Source organism: Pseudorasbora parva, chromosome 4, assembly GCF_024679245.1.
Source record: "Pseudorasbora parva isolate DD20220531a chromosome 4, ASM2467924v1, whole genome shotgun sequence".
NCBI lineage: Eukaryota > Metazoa > Chordata > Actinopteri > Cypriniformes > Gobionidae > Pseudorasbora > Pseudorasbora parva.
The window spans coordinates 16,920,746-16,945,824 of record NC_090175.1 but is presented as its reverse complement, the minus strand read 5'-3'; the positions used below and the strand labels follow the sequence as shown (position 1 = coordinate 16,945,824).

Here is a 25,079-nt window from a genome sequence, read left to right as displayed (position 1 = left end):
CCCCTTAACATTAAGTAAAGAGACTCATCTCCCAAGAAGAGACTTACTCCATTTCTCTTCTCTCAGGGTCAGGTGACACGAGCCCAGGAGGCTGAGGAGAACTACGTTATTAAGCGTGAACTGGCTGTGGTTCGACAGCAGTGTTATACAGCCAGCGAGAGTCTGGAAAAGGCTCAGGACACCATACGCGAACTTCAGCAACACAAGGTAACAGCAGATGCCTAGCTACAGGTTGACCTCAGCAATAAATACTGATCAAATGCAACCAAAACCTATTCATTGGTACAGTCTTTTTAAATATAGGCTTTTATGAAGCTACATAAAATGGCTGGAGTGAACTGCTCACCCATCATTTAAAAAAAAGATGTCTGCCACTGCTTGTGGAAATTGCACAACCTGACGGACACAACAAGAGCAAGCATCTATTCAGCAAGTCTGACATTTACATGAATCTTTTTACAATTTATAGCCATTATTAAAGGGAACAAATCATTGGAGTTTCTAAATGTGTAGCGCCACGGCTCTGAAATGCTGTCAGTGTTAAAGCACTGCAACGCAGGCCCGTCAGCCCATTTATGCTTTCTCACTGCTTACATGTGCACTGTGAAACAGACTTAAAAATCACATCCATCAGCCAAAAACAACAAAAAGGTGTTATACTAGATAAAGGTTTATTTAGTTGCAGTTTTGAAGGTACCTCATAGTCATAATCCACGGCTGTATCACTTTAAAATGTAATGTTTATTTAATAGTTTAAATTAGCATTACATTTGAAAGCGATACAGCCATGGATTATGAGGAAAGATTCTCTCTTTTATGCAGTGGCAGTGTGATGTCATGCTGTTTATCGGACAACTGAACAAAGTCACATGCCATATGAACAGGTTTTAAATAGGTTTACCATCATGTACGCTTTACACATGACTGCGGGCTATTCTTAGTCAAGAGACCTGCTTTCGCACAGCAGAACTGACAGATAGGCCAGGGATTGTTTTCTGGGAAGATTTATGAAAATGACCCAAGTAGACTGTTAATGAAACCATCATTATATTTTAAAACGGTCATTATCCTCAATAATTAGTAGAATTGATGCTAAAGCATCGCTATTTAACAGAAGGAGTATTTTGGAATTTTTGTTTTTCGCTTAAGTGTGAGTGAAAGGCATGTGTGAGAAGATGCTGGGGTGTGGTGTGTCATGTTGAGTGTGAGCCCGACATGTTTCACACTCAGAGCAACACTCTCTGGTCATATGTATTTTCCTGTGTTACTCAGAATTGTCCACCATCCCATAGCAGGGCTGATGTCAACTGAACTAGTGTGCAGCTAACAGCTAATCTTTTTTTTAACTCTTTTTTTTTTTAATGTGACAACCATTGTGTTTTTTGCAGCATCATTTATTAAATGAGGCAGTCTCTGGCTCTCTTGAACTCTTAAAAATAATAAGTATTCATGTATACCACCTATGAGTTCTGGAGGAAAAAAAATATAGATATTTTTAGACAGGATTATCTTCTGATGGTAAATTTAGTTTAAACCAACAGTTTACACATCTCTAAAATCAGCATGATTGTGGCTATACATTTCCGTGTAAACCAGTCATTTTGATTACTCAACAAAACAATTTTTTCTTAAATTTGCACTCCCAAAATTCTCGCACATTACGTATTTTAGCCCAGTTATGGCATTGTGTTATAGAGATATCAATATCTTGATGGATATAATAAAAACACTCTCCTGTTTAGATCTGACAGGGATTTAGTATGTTTAAGGGTGAGTTATTTTGCTTATTCAACCTAAATCTGATGAATCTGGTTTCATTACCTGGGGCTCGCTGTGGTTGATTTGAAATGTTATTTGTGGTCTATGTTTCACATCCTCTTTTAACACACACACACACACACACATATATATATATAGATAGATATTTACCTATATAATTTCATTTAGCATTCCATGTATCAATGTTCAGTGAAGTGTCATGGTCTCTGGTACATTTTTGACAGCACTTGTTTTTCATTAACGCTGTGCCTTGCTGGAAAGGAAAGCATTTGGTTTTTAGCTAAAAGTCCAGTCCTTCTGCTAGCGCTTTACAAATAAACAAAGGTAGAATGAGCGAGAGTTTATGTGATTGACACATCTGAGTAATACGTGTATGATGAAGTGACTGGAAGCCTGGAGGGAGGTAAGAAAAACAGAAGTAAAAGTCCGTGGGAACTAGCGTTCACACAAGTCTCCAGGGCAGGCCACAGCCCCTTCTGGTAGGCCACAGTATATGCACACATTACATTAGAAGTACACTCACATCAACCCTGACGCTTCAGTGATAGATAATGCTAAAATTATCTAAAATTTCCAGAATCACATCTGTTGATCTGAGTAGACACATACAGTATGACTGTTTGTTTTTCATACATCATCTTCAATTTCTTTGGCAATGAAATAGTGGCTGAAATTGCTATTTTATGTCATAAGGATCTAGATCTCATTTGTTACAGTAATTTTAGGCACTAACACAGTTATGTACAAATCTCTTGTACCAATTTGCCATTCCAAGAAATGTTAGCTGAGACTTTGTGGCAGATGGCCTCGATTGTCTTATCACTTTAACTCTTAACCCGCCAGCGTTTTTTTTAAAAAAAGCCACCGTGAGGGTTTTTGATCATTTTCACAAAAATGTTTTGGTCCGGAGAATATTTTGTTGTTTGAGTATCTGAGCTTGCAATATATCAACAGAAAGGGCAGAAAATGTTTTATTCTAGCTTCATGCATTCCTTTTTTATCTATTATCCTATTTTATCTGTTATCTATTAATATAGGTAAGTTTCTTTTTTTAAAGAAACTTTTTAAAGAAAAAGCTAAGAAAATCACGTTTTTGTCCAAGACTAATTTTACATCCAGATCAGATTGAGAGCGATGATCAAACACAGATAGACTAGATCGATCAAACACACAGTCCTGGGTCCACATTTCATTCAGTAACATTTTTGATTTTGAACAGTTTTGATTTATATGATGTTTAATGTCGATGATCACGTTATTTTACATATGCATCTGCTTATGAAAAAATCTTTGTTTGGCAGGGAAAGAGTTAATAGAATGGTAACAACCGTGAGTTTAGTAAAATATAACTCATTTTATAATTGCAATCATTTTATTTATTGATTTATTGTAACAATTAGAATATAAATTATTCCATCAAGTAATAAGGTTAGTCTGACTGTAGACTGTTCATGGTTACTAAGCAACTTAAGCACAAAATATGCAATTGAGCCCAACAGGGACCTGTCACTTTTTCAGCATCCTTGGATTCATAAGAATTTTTCTCCATAAGGATTTAAAAAAGTTCTTCAGTTAAAAGTTGATCCATAAATCAAACCACCCATCTGTGAAATGAAATCTGTGAACATCACAAAAAGATGACAAGACTTAACACTTAAAGGGTTAGTTCACCCAAAAATAAAAATTCTGTCATTAATGAAATCGCTCCACACCCGTAAGACCTCCGTTCATCGTCGGATCACAAACATGAGGGTAAGTAATTAATGACAGAATTTTCATTTTTGGGTGAGCTAACCCTTTAATGTCTTACTGTAAGTGAGATAATGATGTATGTATCCAAAAAAAATGACTGCACACTTTGTTGAATTTGACTTAGGACTGGACAAAAACAGCAAATTACAAACAATAGGAAACATAATACAATAAACAATGCTTTACATCTTTCAAGTACTTTATTTAAAAGTAGCATTGAAGTAAGAAAATAACGTTTTTACACACTTTTTTAAGAAGTGACGAAATTGATGACTGGAAAAATAGTCTGCAGGTGCATTTTGAAAGGCTTTAACTAATCATATTGTAATGTATACAATTTCAGTTCTACTTTTTAATATGAATTATCACATTTTTCCAAAGACAACAGTATACTAGCACTGTAAAAGTTTTTGCCACAAATTCATCTGACTGACTTATTTCCTGTATGCTTTCATACCAGTCTCTTCAGACCTTACTGTACATGAAATATGAGCTTCCAGAACTTCTGTCTGAGGCTGTGTGACCTCCTAATTGAACTCTTTTCCACAAATAGAACACCCAAAAAATAAAAAATTATTCATTTTTTCTTAGTCTTATTAAAGGAACACACCAACTTTTTGGGACTTTAGCTTATTCACCGTATCCCCCAGAGTTAGATAAGTCCATACATACCATTCTCATCTCCATGTGTGCTATTACTCTGTCTGACGCACACACCACTAGCCTAGCTTAGCACAAACACTGGAGGTAAACGGCTCCATCTATCCTGCTACTCAATAAATGACAAAATAACGCCAACATTTTTCTGTTGACATGTTGTGATGTGTATAGTTACATCTTGTACTAAGACTGACGGAAAATGAAAAGTTGCGATTTTCTAGACCGATATGGCTAGGAACTATATTCTCATTCCTGCGTAATAATCCAGGAACTTTGCTGCTGTACAGCGGCGCAATGATATCACGCAGCGCCTTAACAATAGTTTACAATCTAAGTGACCATTATCCATCTGAATTAAATGTTTTTTATTTCTTTAAAAAAGCGAAACAACATGGCACGAGATGTCGTCACACTATTGTTTAATGACAAAGCAGCAGCACAGCACATTCTTGAGACGAGGGGAAAAAAGATCGGATTGAGAAAGCTCTGGCTTTGTGTAGACTTGGCCTAAGATAACTGAATTTAGGATCACATGCTGTGTGTTGTCTGTGCGCTTGAGACACGAGTAACAAATTGATTTTTAGCATTTATTGTGCTTAATCTCTTTTAACATCAAGCAAACCCTGTGCTTTTTTAATCATGCATGTTTCTTTGTCACTCTATTGTGTCTAACTTTAAGGAGCTTTGTGCAAATATGTTTACATATGCATGATAGCAAAAGCTTTACATGGTATTGCCATGAAATATATACAGTGGAGATCAAAATTAGAGAACAACATACAATTTCCTAAATTTCAAGGTCACTGCTTAGTCCTTTTTGAAATTATCCTAACAGGAGCAGAAGGGCAGTTTTTTAAGCATATTTGACAAGTTAAATATATTCTGAAGTACAGTTTATACAACTTAAATAAGACAATTGAAAAATAACGCTGGTCAAAATTAGAGAACACTTTCAGATACCTTCAAGCTTTGGGTGTTAATCTGGCACTTGGTGCTTATTTCCGTAATAATCTGGCAAACCCTATTTAATTTGAAGCAAACTTTCCGATTTTCACTGACTTTGCAAGATGGCAAGCCACTCTGAGCTTACTGAACCCCTACGACAACAGGTTGTCCAGATGAAGGCTAAAGGGATGACCCTTTCAGCTATTGCAAAAGAAGTTGGTCATTCCAAATCTATAATTTCTAGAATATTGAAGCTTTACAAAGACAATAATTCATTCAAGTACCCCAAAAGGTACGCAAGACCAATGCACGAGAGGACAGGACAATGCGGAGACTTTCAATGAGGAATTGGTTCAACACTGCAGCTGGAATTACTCGCCATTTCAGAGCTGATCACAGTAAGGATCTGTCTCGCCTTACAGTGTCTTGTCATTTAAGAGAATTCAGACTGAAAGCTCACTCTGCAGTGACCAAGCCTCTCAGCAGCAGAAAGAATCAAAAGGCTAGACTAACCTTTGCTGAGGAGCATGTTGTGTGAACAGAGGAGAACTGGTCCAAAGTTCATTTTAGTGATAAATGCAAGTTTAATTTATTTGTGTCTGATGGGAAACATTATGTTCAGCATCAAACTGGGGAAAGATTGAACCCGAAGTGCCCAAAGAAGTCAGTGAAAGATGGAGGAGAAGAGGCATGGTTTTGGGGATGTTTCTGCAGCAGGAGTTGGGCCTATTATACAGCTACATGGCAGACCCTTAGAACCTGTTTATCAGAACCTCCTTCAACAACATGTGGTTCCTTCACTGCGAGCATCTCCCAATCAGCCCGCAATGCCCCCTATCACACTGCAAAACGGGTGAAGCAGTTCTTTGAACGTGAGAACATTGAAATAATGAAATGGCCAGCCCAGAGTCTGATCTAAACCCCATACAAAATCTGTGTAAAAGAAGACCAGACTGGAAGAAGAGTGGACCAAGATCCCACCGGAGCAGTGTGAGTATATATAGTGATACCCTGTGGCCGCAGATGTGCTGAGCTCATTCAAAGCAAGGGCCTCTATACCTCCTGCTAATTTATGACTGCTGTAAGCGTCACATTTAGTTGTAAAGTTTTTTTTTTTTTTTTTTTTTTTTGCTGCATTGGTTATTGTTCTCTAATTTTGATCACAGTGTTTTTGACAAAATAAAGGCTTTTGTTGAAGTACCTTGGTATTTTGTAAAACATGCTAGCAGAACAATGGGATACCCACAGCTAATTGTCCTTCAAACTTCAAGCAATGAATATCAACAATATTTCTGAAAAAAATGTTTCTAAATTGTTCTCTAATTTTGATCTCCACTGTGTTACATTTACATTTACATTTAATCATTTAGCAGACGCTTTTATCCAAAGCGACTTACAAAAAAGGGGAGAGTAATAGAAGCAACGGAACAGACAAGGCCAAAAACCTGTAAGAGCTGTAAGAAATCTCAATTAATTAGCACAATACACAACAATTTTTTTTTTTTTTTTAAGACAGACATCTACAACAAAAACTCACGTACGCAAAATGCCGAACACTGGATTTTGATAGCTATGATAACAACCCATTAGGACTAAGGCTGTTGCCCCAGCTGTTGTCGTTAATGCAGATTCAGTGGCCCAATGGGTTGGTTTTGTATTCTAGCTAAACGCGCAGCAATAGCCATCTACAACAAAAACTCACGTACGCAAAATACAGAACGCTGGATTCTGATAGTTATGATAACTATGTAACATACCCGCCTGAAGGCACAAATCCGGATGAGAGACGTAGATATGATCCAGGAGTGTGCGCTTTTTGGTCGTTGCTGTGGTGATCAGTAAGTGCTATTCTGTATTGGTCAAGTGCAAATGGAAAAGATGTGTCTTAAGATGTTTTTTAAGAATGGCTACAGACTCGGCAGCACGAATTGAGATCGGCAGGTCATTCCACCAGGTGGGAACGGTCCAGGAAAATGTCCGTGAGAGCGATTTCATGCCTCTTTGGGATGGAACCACGAATATTATATCGTGTTATATATATATATATATATATATAGGACCCACTTTATATTAGGTGGCCTTAACTACTATGTACTAACATTTTAATTAATCATTTGATACAATGCACTTATTGTGTACATACATGTTTTTACATTGTACTTACATTTTAAAAATACCTGCATGTAATTACGTCTGTAATTAATTTCTGTAGTTACATTTGTAATTACACAGTTGGCACTTCCTTTATGCCTAACCCTACCCTTAAACTTACGCATATCACCACACCTGCCCCTAACTACCCGTATCCCATGCACTTCAATATCAACAAAAGTGCTTTGCAATACAATTTGTACATTGTACTTATTTTCTGATATAAGTACATAGTACTTAAGGCCACCTAATTTAAAGTGGGGTCATATATATATATATATATATATATATATATATATATATATATATATATATATATATATATATATATATATATACATATATATATATATGTATATATATATATATATATATATATATATATATATAATATTCTATCGCCCAGCCCTATATAAAATGTATTTTATTAAAGTTTATTGCAAATTATATTAAAATATGTACAAATAAATATGTAGTTTGAGATTTTCTTGATTGCATAATTTGCAGTGCTGAGATCTTTTGCCATGGTTCTCTTTCTCATGTTAGCAACTAAATTCTGATTGATGGAGGAATATCTGAGGAATATCTGTTTCTGGGAATCCTCCCAGGGATGATCCTTTTTAGGACGTCAGAGCTGTCTTAAAAGTTTTATCATCTTATCTGTCCATACAATGATTGAGAATTTTACTTCCAGAACCCTGCTGTTGCACTGTATAAAGACATGTCCTTTTTGTGCAGTTTAGCTTAATTTTGTTGTGTTCAAAATCCTTATATCTGATATACTCTGATGTAATGGCAGCCGTAACAACCTACTCTGCACTCATCAGTGTTTCAATCCATTTTGTCTTTCTGTCTGTAGTATACAGAGGAGTTTGTGAGTGGGCTGCAGACTCAATTGGAACAGTCTCGTCTACAGGAGGCAGAACTACTCGGTGCTCTGAAAGAAATGCAGGACAAAGTGCTCGATCTGGAAAAGGTGCGTTCATGTGTGTCTTTTGACTTTTTAGTCAGAATTTTCAAGTATGAATTGGAAAGAATGATTCTGCTCCAGTGGTGATGATTAATCATCAGTGGCGATGATATGACTGATATGACTTCCTGATTATAAAAAAGTTGTATGCAAAACTATCACTGCTTTTAGCGCTAAATGGTACTGTAGTATAAAACTTAATGAAATATTGTATGTGTATTGTAGAGGAACAACTCTCTGCCTGATGAAATTAATGTAGCTCAGCTGCAAGAGGAGCTGAAACTGGTGAAACTGAGAGAGCAGGAGACCCTACGTTCCTTCAGAGAGATGCAAGAGGCCGTTACTGATCTCAACCACTGCTGGCAGGTGCAGAATCTCTATACAACCCCACTGAGCTCTTCAACTTTACTGATCTTTACACAATTGGTCTAAACTCTACACAATTCTGATGAGTTTTGTTTTACTGCATTGTCACTTTCATTTGTCAGTTGTTTTGACATATATAAAAAATCGAATTCTTTGCTCACCTAATTTATTTATGACAGAATCATACGTCTCGTGGAGGAGGAGGAGGCCACTGGAAGGAGTCTCCTAAGAAGAATGCGTTGAATGAGCTGCAGGATAAACTGATGACTCTGAGGCTGCGAGAGGCTCAGGGTCAGGCTGAACTCAAAGAGGTCAAACTTAAAAATCTGCAGTTGGAGAGCCAGGTTAGACCTACAATGCCTGTCCATGGCAGTGTTCTTTTAGTATAATAATTATTTTAGTATGTTATTTTAGTATAATTTAGTATAATTAGTATAAGTAATTTTTTTTATAATTTGTGTTAAGATTTTATTTATATATATATATATATATATATATATATATATATATATATATATATATATATATATATATATATATATATATATATATACACACACCAGGGGTGGACAAAGTACACAACTTTATTACTTGAGTAAAAGTAACAGTACTACTGGTCAAATATTACTCCGTTACAAGTGAAAGTTGTAAAAAACGATTTTTACTTAAGTAAAAGTACAGTATTTGTTTTCAAAAGTACTTAAGTATCAAAAGTACATTTCTTTTTTTTTTATGTCAGCGCATTATTTTATTGTTGTTGTATGAATGTAAACTATGCCATCATGGTTTTAGCCAGTCAGTGATGCTCCATCCGACATGCTAGCATATGACTACCTTAAACTCATTTAAACTTGTATAAAAGTTACAAAGCTCTTTATAAAGCTGCTGTCACTTTATGGCCGAACGCATGGATCCAATACACTGATACACATCTGATATTCTCCAACTGTTCACCTTCCCTTAAGACATAATCAACTTTGTTTATGTGAATACTCGCCAAAATGAACATGTTGACATCCGTTTTCTTCCATTTTGCTATAAACTGATCAGTGTTCAAAAACACCTTTTAAAGAAAAAAAAAATCATCCACTGACTTTCAAAGCTGCTACAGAAGCGACTTTCGACTTTGATAGAAATGTAGTGGAATAAAAAGTACGATATTTGTCTTTCAGATGTATTTCAGTAAAAGTTATACGTTTCCAGAAAATATAATACTCAAGTAAAGTACAGATACTCAAAAAGTGTACTTATGTACAGTACTCAAGTAAATGTACTTAGTTACTGTCCACCTCTGACATACAAACACATGCATACATACATACATATATACATACATACATACATACATACACACACACACACACACACACACACACACACACACACACACACACACACAACTTAACTTAATGACTAATGTAGGCTTTGGGATAGGGCTGTAAATGATTAATCACGATTAATCACAACCAAAATAAAAGTTTACATAAAATATGTGTGTGTATAATTATTATGTAGTTATAAATGCACACGCATGCCTGAATATATTTAAAAACTATTTGTTATATTTCTATATAAAATATTAATATTTCTATATAATATAAATTATGTATATACATACATACACACTGTATTTTGATGCAAATATTTCTTAAATATATACATGTATGATTGTGTATTCAAATATACATAATAATTATACACAGTACACACGCATATATTATATAAACACAAACTTTTATTTTGGATCTGATTATTCGCGACTAATCATTTACAACCCTACTTGTCGGTCTTTTTGTGTCCCCTGGAGAAGAACAGCTCCTACTCCAATCTATCTAATCCATCAGTTTGCAGTATAAAAGGTTTATCAAAATAAGGACAGCATAAAACCTGCCTTGATGGATTTAAGGGGGAAAACATCAGGATTTTTTGTGGTAATGACCAACATACCCTGCCTAAATTCACTTTAGTGGCTCAACATTATCCATACCCAGCTGATCAAAAGGTAATTTAAGGGATAGTTTGGCAACAAAACAAACTTGCATAACCTCCCTGTCTCCTTAGAACCAGATCAACTGTAAACTAGTTGGGAGACATGAGCAAGAGAGCGCCAGCCTGCAGGAGAGACTGCAGAATGCTCTTTCTCACAACAAAACACTACAAAGCCAGCTCAACGAAATGAAGAGAAAGCAAGCCGAGTCTGACTGCAAGGTACAGTGCATTCACAGTCATACAATTCAGGAAGCACCGATTCAGTGAGATAAATGGTAAATGGGATGCGCAATAAATCAGTGCCATGTCGGTTATTGCCTAACATGAGACATTTTTTCATCAACTTACGCTCATTTAAAGTCAATCTTTAAAAACAATCTTAAATCTCAAATGTTTTCGCATGCTGTAGGTTATCATTATGCTCTAATGACTTTATTCACTTGTTGCATTTACAATGATTAATCTTAGTTTTTAATGTTTTATTATTTATTTATTTAGAAATAATAATATAGAATCTGAATATATGTCATTTTATCGGTCATCAGCCATAAAATGAAATAATTATCACCTAGCAAGAATTCTAACGTCAGTCGATTCTTAGTAAAAAGACTTTTATAATAGGGCTGTCAATAAAGTGAAAGGATTTTGTCATGCGATTAATTGCACACTTATCCTAAAATGAATCATACACCATTTATCTCATTAAACACATTCATTTTGTCATAATTTGCTATATCCAAAGTAAACAATCAGATTGAAGGGTGATTCAAGGATCACTGGAGATGCCAAAATGACACCACATAAACAAATATAAGGAGTCCATATACTTCTATTATTATAATACATTTATACACGCACCCATGAAAAAAAAAAACATTACATAACATTTTTTTACAGAAATCAAAGTGTATAGTGTGTGTGCAGAGCAACAACAACAACGAGATTGCTTTCATTTTAGACGTCATGCCACACGGAGATGCAAAAAAGCCTCCTAAATCAACCGCTTTGACTGAATAAACCTACGATTACTAATCACAACAACGTACACATGACAAATCAAGCATTATCCTTCATGAGTGCACGTCGAAATTACGTTATCGACACAACTTACGTATTTTTTAAATTTATTAGCGTTAATTGCTTTAAATTATTATAATGCGTTAAGGACTTTAAATTAATCGCATGTGTTAACGCGTTAACGTTGACAGCCCTAATTTATAGATTAATGTATTAATTAGAATGTAGATTTTATTTTTATTTTTTTAATGGTTTTGATCTATATAAATAATTCAGCTTTCTTTCTTTTAGAGCAAAGAAGAGGTGATGGCAGTGCGTCTAAGAGAAGCTGACAGCATGGCCGCTATGGCTGAACTCCGGCAAAAGATAGCCGATCTAGAAATACAGGTGAGAAATACAGGCCTGCATTACGACATATGTGGGATAACTTAGTCTACTTGGCTATTTAAAATGTACATCTTCTGTAAAACAATTTTGCCAGTTGACAGGGCTTACTTAATTTTTCCCAAGGAGCACCTGTGCTCCTAAATCAGGAGCACATTTAAAAACTTTAGGGGTGCAACTCACTATTTCTGCCATACTGTATATACAGTCATTGCCAAAATTATTGGCACCCTTGGTAAATATGATCAAAGAAGGCTGTAAAAATAAATCAGCAGTGTTTATCCTTTTGATCTTTCATTCAAAAAATTAGAAAAAACATAACTTTTCATTGAAGTAAAATAATTAAAAGTGGGGGGTAAATCACATTATAAAAATAAAGGTTTTTCTCCCAAAACACATTGGCCATAATTATTGGCACCCTTTTATTAAATACTTTTTGTGACCCTCTTGATGGAAGATCTAACCACGGCCCATTATAAGAAATCTACCAGAGGCCGTCAGGTTTTGATTTATTATCTGTTGGTATTTGCTAGAATCCATGATACCATGTATCTGAACAAGATGTCCTGGACCTCTAGCAAAAAAATAGGCCGACAACATTAAAGATTCAGTGATAATTTTAACCGTGGACATGGGGTACTCTTTATCCCTGTTTGCACCAAACCCATCTGGTAGATTTGCTGCCCAAAAGCTCTTTTTATAGTTTCATCTGAACACAGAACGAGGTCCCTTTTGAATTTTCAGTCATGTCTGACACTGAATATGCTGGAGTTTGTTTCTGGATGAGCGAGGAGGATTTTTCTTGAAACCCTCCCAAACAACATGTGGTGATGTAGGGATTGTTAGATTTTTTTTTAGACTTTCTGACCCCAAGACTCAACTAATCTCTGCGAATCTCCATCTGTGATCCTTGGAGAGTCTTTGTCCACTCAAACTGTCCTCCTCACTGTGCATTAAGACAATATAGGCACGTGTCCTTTTTTCAGGCAGATTCGTAACATCTTTAGTGGATTTGAACTTCCTAATTATTGCCCTGATTGTGGAAATAGGGATTTTCAATGCTTTAGCTATTTTCTTTCAGCCACTTTCTATTTAGTAAAGCTCAACAATCTTTTGCTGCACGTCAGAACTATATTCTATATTCATTGTGATGAATGATTAAGTGAATTTGGCCTTTGTGATTCCTCATATTTATACTCCTGTGGAACAAGACATCATAGCTGGACAGCTTCATGCTCATAGTCACCCTGGTGTGCTAAAAATGGGAATATTAATGGGAATATACTTCAGAGATATTTTACTCATAAAATATTCTAGGGGTGTCAGTTATTATGGCCGACCTGTTTCGGAGAAAAACATTTATTTCATAATGTGATTTTCCCCCGACTTTCCCCTGATGAAAGGTTAGGGTTTGGTGAATTTTTTGTGAAGCCGTCTTTGATCATATTTACCAGGGGTGCCAATTATTTATTATTTTTTAAGCAATGAAAAATGTTTTTATAGTTTTATGAAAACACTAATGCTAGTAAAACTTATATATTTAATATTATGTGTCAAATAATGTTCTTAGTCTTTCCTTCCTGTGATGAGGCATTCCAGGCAGAAGCTGCAATAGTGTACTTGAAATTAAATGGAAATTAAATTTAATACAGTTTGTGTAACCAAATAATATCCGGGATGGAAATTGGACACACTGTGTGACATTTTTTTTTAAACAAGCCCGAAATACACTGGGGCACTCTTATTTTGAAAGGTCTGTGCTTTATTATTACAGGCTGCTCATTGAAATTCAGATGAGGGAGACAAAATATGCATTCTTTCAACCATATGCAACATGTTACTATATAAACACCGTTAAGTAAACATTGTCATAATTGATCAGCATAAGTTCATAAGCAATCGTTTGGTCATAAATGTGCGCTGTTCGTTGATTTTTTTTTAACAGTTGTGAGAGCCTGTCGAATGCCCAACAGTGCCACGTTAAGGCTTTGAAACGTGAAACGCAAATATATTTAATGAAATCATAGCCTTTTGAAGTTTAATAATCACATTAGGCATGTATCGCAATTCATGTTTTTCCATCCCCAAAATATAAGATGCCTTAGTGATCATTTAAGATGTTTGTTTACTTTTTATGATCTTACATTTACGAAAACTAATCAGCAGGGATTTTTTGAGTAAATATTTGCAATAAAAACATTTTTGAGTTAATATTAGCAGTATGTTAGCAATGTTGTTTACATGGCAACTACAACAATTGTTTAATGCAAATATCCGGATTACATTGGCTATTGCTGTATAGATAAATCTCTTTCGATATTGGAAAATATTGCCAGGCTACTAAGTGCATGTTACATATTGTTCTATTTTGTGTGTATAAATTGGTATATACACAGTATAATCAAGTGTAAATGTGTGTGTATACATTGCCTACAGAAAGAGGAAGGACTGATCCAAGGTCAGCTGAATCACTCCGACTCCAAACAGTATATAACTCAACTGAGGCAACAGATCGCTGAACTCAAGAGTGAGGTGAGTTTTCACAAACAAACACATACATACATGCACTAGTATGCAAGCTCAGCTGCTATCTGTCACAATCTTAACACTTTTTTACATACAGTCCTGCATTGCAATCTATGATCAGAAAAAAAGCCATTTAAAACCCACGTTGTTGGTTAAAACTACTTACCATGATCCCTATATACTAAACAAAACTGGTTTCTCCTTTTCTTAAAGGCCCACTTGTGCTGAAAAGTTTTTAATGTTGTTTTTAGTATACTTTAAGAGAATAATAATATGCCAATCCAATTCAATACAGTTGCTCAGTGTTTTATCCTTTAAACTGCAGTGAAAAAACTGGTGTTTCTTACATCGCAAACTACCTTGTAACCAATCACGTCAACGTGCGGCCGGGCTTTTGCATATCATTAACTATGATCGCTCTGAAGCAAGGGATTCTCAAGAGAAGCCAGGTTATCCCGGTATTTTTTTATGTTGAATTGGGTACATTTAGATATATAGCGGGTGAATTATGTATATGATGTAGGGCTGAACGATATTCTGTTTTAACATCGACATCGCGATGTGCTCGTGAGCGATAGTCACATCGCCGGCAGATGCGATGTGAAGGGTAGTAGCCAGACCATAGTGTATTAAGAGAACGGTAGCACATAGTAAACACGAGTTTGTTGCTGGAGTGACATGCACGTTCCGCGTGACTGCACAGTGATTGGTTCGCTGTACCGCTGCTCACCGCGGCTCACGGCCAAACATTAACTGCTAAAATGCGTGACGAAGAGGATCCGCCGCAACAGCAACAAAAAAGGTTTTGTACCAGAAATCATCTTTTTGGGACTATTTCGGCTATAAAAAGGAGGATGTTGACCAAAAAGAGGTAATTGCATGGAGTGTCAGAAAGTTGTGGCCACAAAACAAGAAAACACCACCAATTTGTCTGGTCACTTAAAACTTACAGCACCACAAAGCTCTTAACGACGAATACAAAGCAGGGCTCGACATTAACGCTTGTCCGGGACAAGTGGATTTTTTGAAGAGACAATTAAAGAGAATTTTACTTGCCTGACGGACAAGAGCCTGATTAAAACAAAAAAAATAACTAGCGAATCACCAAAATGCAAGAATGTTTGTGCATTAGTGTAAGTGGCTATCAATAGAGGATAATAATATTAATGAACTGATGATAATAAGGTCGCGCTGTTGACGCTCGTGCAGCCTCTCGAGGAGAAATTACAACACTGAAACCATCAAGACTGAAAATAACACTGATTTCATATGACAGTTCCATAAACAACTAATTAACATTCACTTAAAGTCACTTACATTTTAGATGCAATATTAAGTGTTTTTGTTTTATTTCAGCAGTGAAAATCGTTCACAGCAGACCCGTAACGCGTCTCACTCACAGCAACAAGTGTGTTACTGAATCGAATTGTTTGAATGAATCGTTTGAATGAACGAATCAGTGACTGGCTCATTAAGACGGTCACCTGCTGCCACCTACTGGAGGTTTAGTTTCTGTTTGCACATACTTTCCAACATTTATTTATGTCACTTGTAATGAAGCTTGCTTATTAGTGAAATTATTAATATCATGGAATGGTAATTATTATTGACTTAAGCCTTGATTGATGGCTCTCAATATCGCAATATATATCGTTGGGGGGAAAAATATCGCAAAGTAATTTTTTTCCAATATCGTGCAGCCCTAATATGGTGTATATTACGATGTTATGATGGACTATATGCCTTTCTCCACTTCACCTATTTTTGAACTGTTGAGAGAGCGAACTGGAACATGGTTTGTGTAACATCAGTAGGGTTTGGTATCGTGTGGGGCAGTGTTAATTTTGACAGCAAATTCAGATTTAGTCTTAGTCTTAGTCTTTTGAATAACACACCATTTAGTTTTAGTCCCATTTTAGTCATCTGAAATCTTTTAGTCTTCGTCTAGTTTTAGTCGACTAAATATCATAAGAGTTTTAGTCTTAGTCTCACGGGTCGGTTTGTATTACGTTTTAGGTTCACGGTTTCAGTACGGTTCGGTATTTGCTATGTTCACAGAATAAAGGACTATTAAAAATAAAGAAGATAAGAGCAAATAACTTAAATAAAAGCAGTAGCACAAATAAATTATATTGAGCAAAGATACTGGTAAAATGAACAATGCATTTCCTGTTTTTCAGGTAGGTCTAACGTTAGTTTTAGGTAGAGAAATAGAATAAATAATCAAATGTAAAATAACTACTTATTTAACTGTTTAAATGAAAGATTAATCCTTATTAAACTTACACAAGCTATTCAATCAAGAGCAGTGAGTCCTCATATTTTCTTTGACATTAAAGGTTGCTGCCCCTTTAAGACAGGGGTATGCGTCGTCTTTCTCGACTGTATAAAGTTCACTTAAGGCATATTCAGACTATGTCTGCTTGGATACTTAACAAGATGGACATGTTGACATACTTTTTGTATGAGTTTGTCCGTTCAAGCGCAAGACTTGAAAGATAACTGAATATTTGCGCGCTGTGGGACGCGTGCGCGCTCTCGGATGACAGATCTTCACACAGCACGTGCGCGCTCTCATTCGCGTCTTCTGGCGTCCCGGGTGAGGACGGCGAAATGACTGGACAAACGGCAGCACTCGCATGCATTTAACACAGTTTACAAAGAGAAACCGTTTTGCCAGTTTTTTCTTTTATTATCGTTGTTGTAGTGTAGCCTATCACTGAGGAGCCAGCACGTGTATCCATTGACAGAAACATACATAAAGCATTATTTTCAAGTTACAACCCATATCAAAGATGCGTCATCATCAGATGTAAGATGGACCGCGGTGCAAGTGCGTTTTACACGGCACCCCGGTTGGGAAACGCTGGTCTAATCAATACAGGTCAGACGTGGTTTTCTTTAGCTTCTATTTTATTCCAAGTTTAGCAGCTAGCGGAAACACGGTGGTTTATCTGATAAAATAAACTTGGCGTGCGTGCTTTGGCATGTAACTCATGTGCCTCTGACATTTCTGTTCTGTCTTTTCTTTGTAACTGCTGCTGCGTTTGTTTAGCTGTTGCTTGCATTTGCCGCGGCTTTTTTAAATGGCTCTCGGCTGCTTCTGCTTAGATCAACCTACCCTCAAAGATTCGCTCTGATTGGATTTCTACCCAACATGGCCCACAAAAAGAGTACTTATGATTGGATCTCTTCTCCATTCGTCCCCCCCTTATATTTTCGTCTCATTTTTATTCGTTGACTAAAGTGCCAGTTATATTTCGTCACGTTCTTCGTCATCATATCTGACTTTTTATTTAGTTTTTATTTAGTTTTCGTCCGTGAAAAAGGTTAGTTGACGAATATTTTTCGTCATAGTCTTCGTCAACGAAATTAACACTGGTGTGGGGTTTTTTTTACAATTCCAGTGCCAAACCGGTACTTTTAAAACGGTTCCGGTGCCTAAACGTTACTTGAACCGATACGTTTTTTTTTTTAAAGAGCCAGAAAACAACAGTAGATGACATTCAAGCGGCAACATCCCGCGATCTCTCTTGAAGCCAATACGGAAGTAATGTAAACTGCAATTCATCGACTGGCCACTAGGCGTGGTTACTTTGAGTGACAGGTGGATAGCCATTTATCTGCCGTCTATAGTGATTGCGTCACCTAAGCTCTGCCCAAATCCCGTCTTTTTGCCCATTTTCTGTTATCCAGGAGTGACACACTATGAAGCGCTCGCAAGATGGCAACGCCCAGCTCGTCTCTGCTTTAAGCTTCAGAACGGCTTATCGGAATCCTATGGGTGACGTCACGGACACTACGTCCATATTTTTTTACAATCTATGCTGACATTTAAAGAATGGCTTTTTATTGATTTTCTTTTTTTAAATTCTGTTAGTAAATTTAACAATTTATTAAAAGTTTAAAGTATACTTAAATATATAAATAGATACAAAAAACAATTAACTTAAATTCACAGTAAAAGCTAAGCCATCTAACCCAACTACATTAGGCCTAATTTAACACTAAATAAGAGCACTAATACTAGTGATATTACAGCCCTAATAACAGCAAAGTAGTCTGTAGTCTTGGTCTACTACAAACCAGCTTCAGTTCAGCATTATTTTGCGTTACTATGACCATATTCTCTTGCTAAATATTTTAGAACGCATCGCCTTATTGTTTCCATGGCGACGCATCATGCTTCTCAAATGACACACAGCAGACGCTGTATGACAGCTCAGCTATATCAGTGTTTTTTGATTCAAAATATTCACAAATGTGTTACCTATGTCACTCATGAGCGATTTGATATTCTGATTTTCAAATATGTGTAAGTGAATATGTTTTGTCATAAGGATCATGTTAGTTGATCTATAATGCGTGATGGCCGCCTTAATGTTAGTTTGTGCCTCAGAGAATCGCATCTGTCGGATTTACATCACGTAAATTCATCCTCGTCTCACGAAATACTTGACAGTAAGTGAAAGAATAGAGTAAACTATATAGTAACTTATATAATGTGTGTCTGAATATGAATAAAACAGTCAATTTATAGCTGTCAGAAAGGATTGTTATTGCCACTTCCATAGACATCAGTGTGTTTTTGCTGCTACTTATGTGCATTCAAATGTCTGAAACCCTAAATAAACATGTGGTTGAAAACACTGAATCGTTGTGATATTTGACAAGCGCTGAGCGTGTGTGTCTCTGGCTCAGCGCCAGCCAAAGCGCGAAATTGTGTTTGATGGCGCCAAAATGAGGAACCGAAATCTGCGTTATGATTCGTTCCGCTACATACCGGTTATAGATTTCGGTACCCAACCCTAAACATCAGCAACTGATTATTAGCTGTTTAAGAATGTAGTAAAGCAAAAGGATAATTATGTTAACCGCCGCTATGTGTCCGCGATGTGAGCGATATCTGAGGCATCAACTTTGTAGACGTAGACTTCACTGTTCAACTTCTTCTGAATCAGTTTTTGATTCAAACATATATGGCTAAATTAAACCAGTATTTCCACTTGCTATTGTACAGCGTTTACTACAGTTAAAGCCCCGCTGAAGTACCTTGAAACAAGCCGCATTATTCAATGTATTGACTTGATTTACCCTGAAACGGCTCCAGATGTTAGTAGCTCCTCCACTCCGGGTCAGTTTGACTAGAGCCTTTCTGTTTGGTAAAGCCAGTTTCCTCTAACCGTTTATCATCATAATCTCCTCCATATCGCTTTGAAATGCAGCATTCTGTGCAGAATTCAAATAGGTCCGATAAGTTTGTTGTCTGCGCCGACTCGCGCATATGATCTGCGCTGCGCTCTTGGCTTGGTGAGTAAACATCAGTAAACGACACGATCGCGTGCTTCGTCATTCAAATGCGCTAACGGACTTCATTGTTGTTCTATGTACGTTACACTAGTCTGACGTGCAAAACCGTTTTGCTTGCTACTGCTAAGGTTTAACAATAGTCCATAAACCGAATCATGTCCTTTAAACTTCGTAAAACACACACAAATGTTGACAGGCCACTAAATACAGTACATACCACAGAGACTGACGTCCTATGTTGCTGTTTCACCTGTTCAATTTATTTCAGGCTCCGAATTTGATTCTGGATCATATATCTATTAGCTGAGCTAGATAGCCAAGGGTTTCTCCACGCTTGAGGACGTCACCGCTTTGCGCTCGTCATTCTTTAGCTCCGCCCACACGATACGCCTGCAGGCGCTCGTTTTTTTCCGGAAAGACTCGGTACAGCCCATATTTCTTTTATAAATATAATAAAACCTCATTTGCATATTCATGGTGCTCGTATAGTTAATGAGGCAAGGGTGTAGAGTTACATTCAAGCTATTTTGTCATGAATGAATCTTTTAAATAGGAAATTTTGGTGATCAAAAAATGAGATTTAAATGATTGACTACAGGGGACTTTAAAAAGGATTAATTTACATGAATGGCTCTTTTATATGTTTTCTAGTCTGCACTTTGCCACCATTTTCTGAGTACGCTGTATAAGCGGTTACCTGTCTACTTCATTTTAGAGCGGTATTGCAGTGCTTTACTTGGCATTCGGGACCCTCCCTAACCACTATAAAAACCACTCGAAAATCTTTTTCCCCATTCCACCCAAATGCCCTCTCACACACAGGCGGCTTTGATGGTTTGATACTGTGGTGCTTTACCCACGCACCCGGTCTCACGCACTTCATGTGATGATCTTGCTCATTTGTAGAAAAAGCTTTCGTGACAGGGGGGTGTGAGAGTGTGGTGACATTCTCTTTCTCTTGTATTTATTTCCCTCCCTTTCACCTCTCTGTTCACGTATCACTCCGTCTTTCATCTCTCATTCTCATCCCTCTTTTAGTTTTGATTTTGTCATCGCAACTCACGTTTCCTCTTGATTGATTGCTTTGCTTCTGTCAGTGTTTACATACAAATGTGAAGTGATTGTGCTCCAGTTTCATGGTTACTGTAATCACTGAGTTGAGATGCATTGTGGGCGCTTTCAAAGGACGGATTTACATCAGCATTTTACATGTGCTCATATTCAGCCATGAAATCGGGTCAGCATATGTTTTGTACTACCAACGATTTAGAATCATTTTTCATCAAAACAAAACAACTTGGAGAAAGCCAAAGTCTAATATAACACAAGATGATTTTAGAGTAACTTTTTTTGTACTTTAACATTATCAAATAATTGGTAAATTTTATAATTGGGGTAAATGTTTCGATGCTGTCAAATGAATCTCTACTAACTAGCTAATTTATCAATTACTATTAAAACTATTTCTGTGATATATTGTTTATTTATTATGGCTTATTCAAATTTTACATTAAATACTATGAATTCATCAAATAATTTGCAATTAATCGCACATTAGTACACTGTAAAAAATAAATAAATAAAAAAAACCAGGCCCTGATTTAAAATTTTCTAGTGACTGATCACATCTAAATTTTTCATTTGGCCAAATTAAATTTCTTCATTGATGAATTGATGAAATTTAATTCACAGAAATTCTGTTTGGCCAACTTTAGTGTATTTATACAGAAAATTAAAATCATTAAAAAAAGGCATTTAATTTGTGGTGGCTGACAAATGCATTGAATAGACATTGCAAAACACGGCTTTTGGTAACAGTGTATGTAGAAATATTGTTTTGTTTTTTCATGTCATTAAACATAAACCAGTCACTAGCCAGCAGTTCACTTAAAGGGATAGTTCACTTTTAAATGAAAATTCTGTCATCCTTTACTCACCCTCAAGTTGTTTCAAACCTGTGTGAATTTCTTTCTTCAGCTGAACACAAGGGACGATATTTTGAAGAATGTCAGTAACCAATCAGTTAACTGGAGCCATTGACTTCCATAGTAGGAAAAAAAATATTATGGAAGTCAATGGCTCCAGTTAACTGATTGGTTACTGACATTCTTCAAAATATCGTCCCTTGTGTTCAGCTGAAGAAAGAAATTCATACAGGTTTGAAACAACATGAGGGTGAGTAAAGGATGACAGAATTTTCATTTAAAAGTGAACTATCCCTTTAAAGGGACCATTCACCCCCCCAAAAAAACAAAAAAATTATGTGATCATTTACTCACCCTCAAGTTGTTCCAAACCTGTATGCATTTTTTTTTAGCTGAACACAAAAGAAGATATTTGGAAGAATGTTTGTAACCAAGCAGATCTCGGTAGCCTTGACTATCATAAAAAAAAACACTATGGCAGTCAATTGCTGCCTGAGATCTGCTTGGTTATAACAATTCTGTAAGGCCATCAACATTTATTTATTGGTCTTCGTACATAATTTAAATGGATATCCTTTTCACATTTAGTCACGTCTTGCCGTTTTTTTAGCATTTCAGCACTGAATGGGCTTTTCATTAACATTTACTCTTAAAAATCTCGGTGATGTCCTAATTCGGAAGTGCTGTGCACTGACTTTTGCTCTGTGGTTTTGACTGAAACAAGATCAACCAGACAGAGGAAGTGAGAGGTGGGGCTTGTGTAGATGATTGTCTCAGGAAGCTTTTCCATTGGTTAACCACAGCCCCTCCCACTCCCACACTTACAAATTGCTAAAGAACTTGTTGGGAAACCCATGACGTTTCAGATCTGAGATTTTAGCAAAATACCTGTTTTAGGCTCTCACGAATGTTAGGACAGACACACACACACACACACGCAATCACACTCACTTAGGCTCACTGACTCAGAAGGGAAGGTCTGAAATGAGAGCAAAAAATTGTGGTCCATTTCTGTCACGCAAGAAAATCCATTGTCTATGTGATTCACACACCGAGGCATATGTAGATTTATACATACAAATGGTACAACAAGCATTACATGTCAAAACAAACATGAGTCTTGAAAGTCTTGAAAATTTAAATAAATAAATACATTTAGGTATATACTGGTAGCTAAAAACATAAAGGTAAATAAATTAAATTAATCTGTACTTATTTGTGTAATTACACTTTTAACGTCGTAACCATCAATTAAAACCAAACCACGATGTGTTTAACAGAGAAATACAGTGACAAACTGATCTTAATCACATTGCATGTGAATACTTTGCTCTAACTCCTCTCCGATAAGTAGAACTTAAATTCAACACCACCACACATTGAAGACAACCACTTGTTGCTATGGAAACATACCAACCTGTTGAGAGAGAAAAAAAATGTGGTTAATTAGGGTAAATGCGGTATGTTGTGCTCCTTTTAATGTCAATGTTTTTTTTTGTGTTTTTTTTACAGATAGTTAAATGCGTTAGAAAATAAACCACAAACTCATGTTAAGAACATTCTCAGATTTTACCTTTTTATATCAGGTCAAAAAGTCAATTATTTATTTATTTTTTATTAAAAAATATTAGTCAACCAGAAATAGTTTTCCATATGCTGGTACTGCTTCATTCAGATACTATTATAGGTTTTTATGTTTTTGTTTTTCATTTTCATAAGTTTAGTAATTTTGTTATGCACTTTTGTATTTTTTTTCCTATCGTTTTTATGAATTTTTGTTTTAATTTGAGATTTTTTTAGTGCAAGTTAAACTAAATTTAAAATGAGAAAATTGAAATTAAAAAATATATATTTTAGTTTTTTATTTAATTTCAGTTAATGTTGATTTTATTTTAAAGCAACATAAATGTTTTTTATGGTTTTATATTTTCGTTTTACTCAACTATAGTAACTCTGGCTAGATGGGCACTAATCCAGCATAAACTACCCTGGAAACTGGTCTTTTCTGCAGGGGTGTGTATTTGTAAGCATTGTTGAGGAAAATTACTTTGAAAAGTTATGCATTACAATATTGCGTTACTCCATTAAAAAGTAACTAACTGCGGTACTTGGTTACTTTTTAAGAAAAGTAATGCATTACATTACTTTTGTGTTACTTTTTCTCACCTGGCCTTGGCTTTTTTGTTTGTTTTTTATGACAAAAATACTCACTCAGGCTGAAAGAAATGCATATATTGACACGTGTACACCATTCTGGATCACAGAATAATAGGAAGCAATAGAAAAAAGTTTCATATTTTACCAATGAAAACCAAAATTTAAGTCATTTTTGCTTATGGTTTAACTGAATCATCAAAAGACAACAATAAATACATTGGTCAATAAAGTGAGATTAAATGCATAAAATACTAGTTTTATTTAGCATTTAATTATTGGAGGTTTGCATAGTATTCTGATTTCATTTATTTTGAGGAATGCTGAATCTGTTTTTGTTTTCAAATTAAATGAGTGAATTAAATCTTAATCTAGAACCACAATAACCTTCATGTTTACACACAACACTTCTGCACTTAAGATTTTTCTTAGCAATGGGACAAGAGCTGAGAAAACAAAGTAACTTGCGTTACTTATTTTTAAAAAGTAATTTAGATGTTTTGTTGTAAATTTTAAAGGGGTGGTTCCGTGTTTTTTTTCTAGACTTGGTTGTGTTTATGGGGTGGAGTATAACATGTCTTAGCACTTCTTTTTTTTTTAAACGCTGTATTTTTCTTATATTTGACCTTTATTCCACACCGCTGTCTCCACTGTCCTTTGAGCGGCTCGTTTGCTTCCTGCTTCTATGAAGCCCATCCCTCTGAAAACCCCAATGGTCTTAGATTGGTTAGATGGCCAAATGTAGTTTCCTGTAGTTTTATTGGCTGAAGTGCCAAGCACAGGTTGTCCAAAAATGTCACGCCCCTTCCAATTACGGCCAGAAGTTACATCTGCGGAGACTAGCAACGGTTTATGATGAAAGAAGCTCGTTGTCGTCCAAACCGGCCGTTTTTTTAGGCAATAAACTGCCATAACTTTAAAAGACAATATCTCCGTTTGCATTGAACTTCCAGCGCTGTAACTTTGCAGACACTGTTTATGCTCAAGCAGCAACATTACACACTAACTAAAGTTAAAAAAGTGAAATCGCATGCAACCACCCATTTAAAAGTAATGGGTTCCTTTACTAGTTACTTGAAAAAAGTAATCTGATTACTTAACTCAAGTTACTTGGAATGTGTTACCCCAACACTGTTTTTAAAACTATTTAC

At 35.9% G+C, this 25,079-nt stretch overlaps 1 protein-coding gene across 2 annotated transcripts in view; it reads left to right on the top strand.

Moving 5' to 3' along the window:
• Nucleotides 1-25,079, top strand: part of evi5l (ecotropic viral integration site 5 like) — a 94,225-nt gene that overhangs the window by 52,046 nt on the left and 17,100 nt on the right. For both annotated transcript variants that reach the window (XR_010904719.1, XM_067441133.1), the window contains exons 13-19: nucleotides 67-207; nucleotides 8,147-8,263; nucleotides 8,483-8,623; nucleotides 8,803-8,967; nucleotides 10,685-10,831; nucleotides 11,921-12,016; nucleotides 14,450-14,545. Coding sequence is in view for 1 of the 2 variants with exons in the window: in XM_067441133.1 (XP_067297234.1) it covers nucleotides 67-207; nucleotides 8,147-8,263; nucleotides 8,483-8,623; nucleotides 8,803-8,967; nucleotides 10,685-10,831; nucleotides 11,921-12,016; nucleotides 14,450-14,545 (903 nt within the window). In the remaining variant the exon portion in view is untranslated. The remainder of the gene's footprint in view (nucleotides 1-66; nucleotides 208-8,146; nucleotides 8,264-8,482; nucleotides 8,624-8,802; nucleotides 8,968-10,684; nucleotides 10,832-11,920; nucleotides 12,017-14,449; nucleotides 14,546-25,079) is intronic.